Raw genomic sequence first — 3332 nt, 5'->3', positions numbered from 1 at the left:
TAAACTAGAACATTTTATTTGGTGAGGTAGAACCAAAGCAGAAAGATAAATTAAAAAAAAATCTACAGTGATGTTAATCCATCTACCGGTAATTATATTAAAACCTTTAAAATGGTTGACTGGATAAACAATAGTTGCAGTTTCTGAACAATTTATAGAATGTTTATTTTCACTCATTTAAAGCTCAAAGGTTTTACTGAAGACTTGATTAAAAAAAAAAGAGGCTATATTAAAAGTATTTAAAACTAAAAGACTGAGTCCAAACACAGATCTGATCTGAGGTTCGACCTCTCAAGGCACCGAGTTTACATGAAGCTGAACCCGTCCTGGTCTGAGGATACGTCAGGTCAGAGTGGGCACGGGTACTTGGTCCAAAGAGGCAGTTTGCCCGTTTCGTTCGCCAGTCTCCAGTACCTCTCCTTCAGGATGAAGGCTGCTGCTTTAGGTTGCCTTTGACGAGTGAAGATCCCCTTCTTGTTCCCCACCACTCGAGTGACTCCTGCGTGAACAACAAAAAAGGACTTTTATTTATAATTAGCAAAAAGAATGGTGCAAAAACAAGGGATTATACGAGCTGTTCTGTTCACCTTGTGAAGTCATGAAGTCAGCAAAGTTCCAGATGAGTTCTCCAATAACAAACTGCTTCCTTTTCTGATCAAAGATGTCATGGTAACTTTGCAGGACTAGCTTCTGGTACTCCTCAGTGAACATCATGGGTGGATCCTGCAGAGGGAAATAAAACTTGTTATGCAAAGTGATGAAAAATGAAGACAAATTTGACGTAGTCAGCGGTGAACAGACTAGGTAACAAGAAGTATGATTTGTTGCAGGAGTAAGATCCCAAACAAAGTATGGTAATTGAAATGACAAGTTCAAAAGTCCTCACATTGTGAACCCCAGGTACTGAATCTGCTCCATATTCACTCTGGATGATGGGTTTCTGGTATGTTCTGTGCCAGTTCTCAAATTGAGTGTTGAGCTGGATGGGGATGACCTCCAGGTGACCTGGATCATGGTACCAGGAGAAGTAACTGTTGACACATATCACATCCACATAGGGAGCCTGGAAACAAGACAAGCATCATTCTAGTGAAAATTTCAAATGTATTCATTATTATTTGTACTTATTGCTAAACTACTTATTTTTAGTTTGTTGCAAACATACATACAGTGCCTTGCAAAAGTATTCGGCCCCCTTGAACTTTTCAACATTTTGCCACATTTCAGGCTTCAAACATAAAAATATAAAATTTAATTTTTTTGTGAAGAATCAACAACAAGTGGGACACAATCGTGAAGTGGAATGACATTTATTGGATGCGTCAAACTTTTTTAACAAATAAAAAACTGAAAAGTGGGGCGTGCAATATTATTCGGCCCCTTTACTTTCAGTGCAGCAAACTCACTCCAGAAGTTCAGTGAGGATCTATGAATGATCCAATGTTGTCCCAAATGACTGATGATGATAAATAGAATCCACCTGTGTGTAATCAAGTCTCTGTATAAATGCACCTGCTCTGTGATAGTATCAGGGTTCTGTTCAAAGCGCAGAGAGCATCATGAAGACCAAGGAACACACCAGGCAGGTCCGAGATACTCTTGTGGAGAAGTTTAAAGCCGGATTTGGATACAAAAAGATTTCCCAAGCTTTAAACATCCCAAGGAGCACTGTGCAAGGAATCATATTGAAATGGAAGGAGTATCAGACCACTGCAAATCTACCAAGACCCGGCCGTCCCTCTAAACTTTCATCTCGAACAAGAAGACTGATTAGAGATGCAACCAAGAGGCCCATGATGACTCTGGATGAACTGCAGAGATCTACAGCTGAGGTGGGAGAGTCTGTCCATAGGACAACAATCAGTCGTACACTGCACAAATCTGGCCTTTATGGAAGAGTGGCAAGAAGAGAGCCATTTCTCAAAGATATCCATAAAAAGTGTTGTTTAAAGTTTGACACAAGACACTTGGGAGACACACTAAACATGTGGAAGAAGGTGCTCTGGTCAGATGAAACCAAAATGGAACTGTTTGGCCACAATGCCAAACAATATGTTTGGCATAAAAGCAACACAGCTCGTCACCCTGAACACACCATCCCCACTGTCAAACATGGTGGTGGCAGCATCATGGTTTGGGCCTGCTGTTCGTCAGAAGGGACAGGGAAGATGGTCAGAATTGATGGGAAGATGGATGGGGCCAAATACAGGACCATTCTGGAAGAAAACCTGTTTGAGTCTGCAAGAGACCTGAGACTGGGACGGAGATTTATCTTCCAACAAGACAATGATCCAAAACATAAAGCCAAATATACAATGGAATGGTTCACAAATAAACATATCCAGGTGTTGGAACGGCCAAGTCAAAGTCCAGACCTGAAGACTGCTGTTCACAAAAGCTCTCCATCCAACCTCACTGAGCTCGAGCTGTTTTGCAAGGAAGAATGGGCAAGAATTTCAGTCTCTTGATGTGCAAAACTGATAGAGACATACCCCAAGAGACTTGTAGCTGTAATTGCAGCAAAAGGCGGCGCTACAAAGTATTAACGCAAACGGGCTGAAGAATATTGCACACCCCACTTTTAAGTTTATTTGTTAAAAACGTTCGACACATCCAATAAATTTCATTCCACTTCACGATTGTGTCCCACTTGTTGTTGATTCTTCACAAAAAATTTAAATTTTATATCTTTATGTTTGAAGCCTGAAATGTGGCAGAAGGTTGAAAAGTTCAAGGGGGCCAAATACTTTCGCAAGGCACTGTATGCATATGCATGTATAATATATACAGTATGCATATAATACACTGTATATATATATATATATATATATACAGGTCCTTCTCACAAAATTAGCATATTGTGATAAAGGTCATTATTTTCCATAATGTAATGATAAAATAGAAACTTTCATATATTTCAGATTCATTGCCCACCAACTGAAATATTTCAGGTCTTTAATTGTTTTAATACTGATGATTATGGCATACAGCTCATGAAAACTCAAAATGCCTGTCCCAAAAAATTAGCATATCATGAAAAGGTTCTCTAAACAAGCTATTAACCTAACCATCTGAATCAACAACGTAACTCTAAACACCTGCACGATTCCTGAGGCTTTTAAAAACTCCCAGCCTTGTTCATTACTCAAAACCGCAATCATGGGTAAGACTGCCGACCTGACTGCTGTCCAGAAGGCCATCATTGACACCCTCAAGCAAGAGGGTAAGACACAGAAAGAAATTGCTGAATGAATAGGCTGTTCCCAGAGTGCTGTATCAAGGCACCTCAGTGGGAAGTCTGTGGGAAGGGAAAAGTGTGGCAGAAAACGCTG

At 40.1% G+C, this 3332-nt stretch overlaps 1 protein-coding gene across 1 annotated transcript in view; it reads right to left on the bottom strand.

The window, feature by feature from the left end:
- Window positions 1-226: 226 nt before the first annotated feature.
- The window catches only part of LOC119420263 (beta-glucuronidase-like), a 4976-nt gene continuing 1870 nt past the window's right edge, over window positions 227-3332 (bottom strand). Inside the window, exons 2-4 of the mRNA XM_037687652.1 lie at window positions 887-1063; window positions 588-723; window positions 227-499 (exon numbers count right to left, since the gene is read on the bottom strand). Of these exons, the coding sequence (XP_037543580.1) occupies window positions 348-499; window positions 588-723; window positions 887-1063 (465 nt within the window). The 3' untranslated portion in view covers window positions 227-347. The remainder of the gene's footprint in view (window positions 500-587; window positions 724-886; window positions 1064-3332) is intronic.

The sequence above is a fragment of the Nematolebias whitei genome, chromosome 14 (assembly GCF_014905685.2).
Source record: "Nematolebias whitei isolate Nwh7 chromosome 14, NemWhi1, whole genome shotgun sequence".
NCBI classification, from domain to species: Eukaryota; Metazoa; Chordata; class Actinopteri; order Cyprinodontiformes; family Rivulidae; genus Nematolebias; species Nematolebias whitei.
The sequence above is the reverse complement of the archived record's forward strand: the minus strand, read 5'-3'. Positions and strand labels throughout refer to the sequence as shown.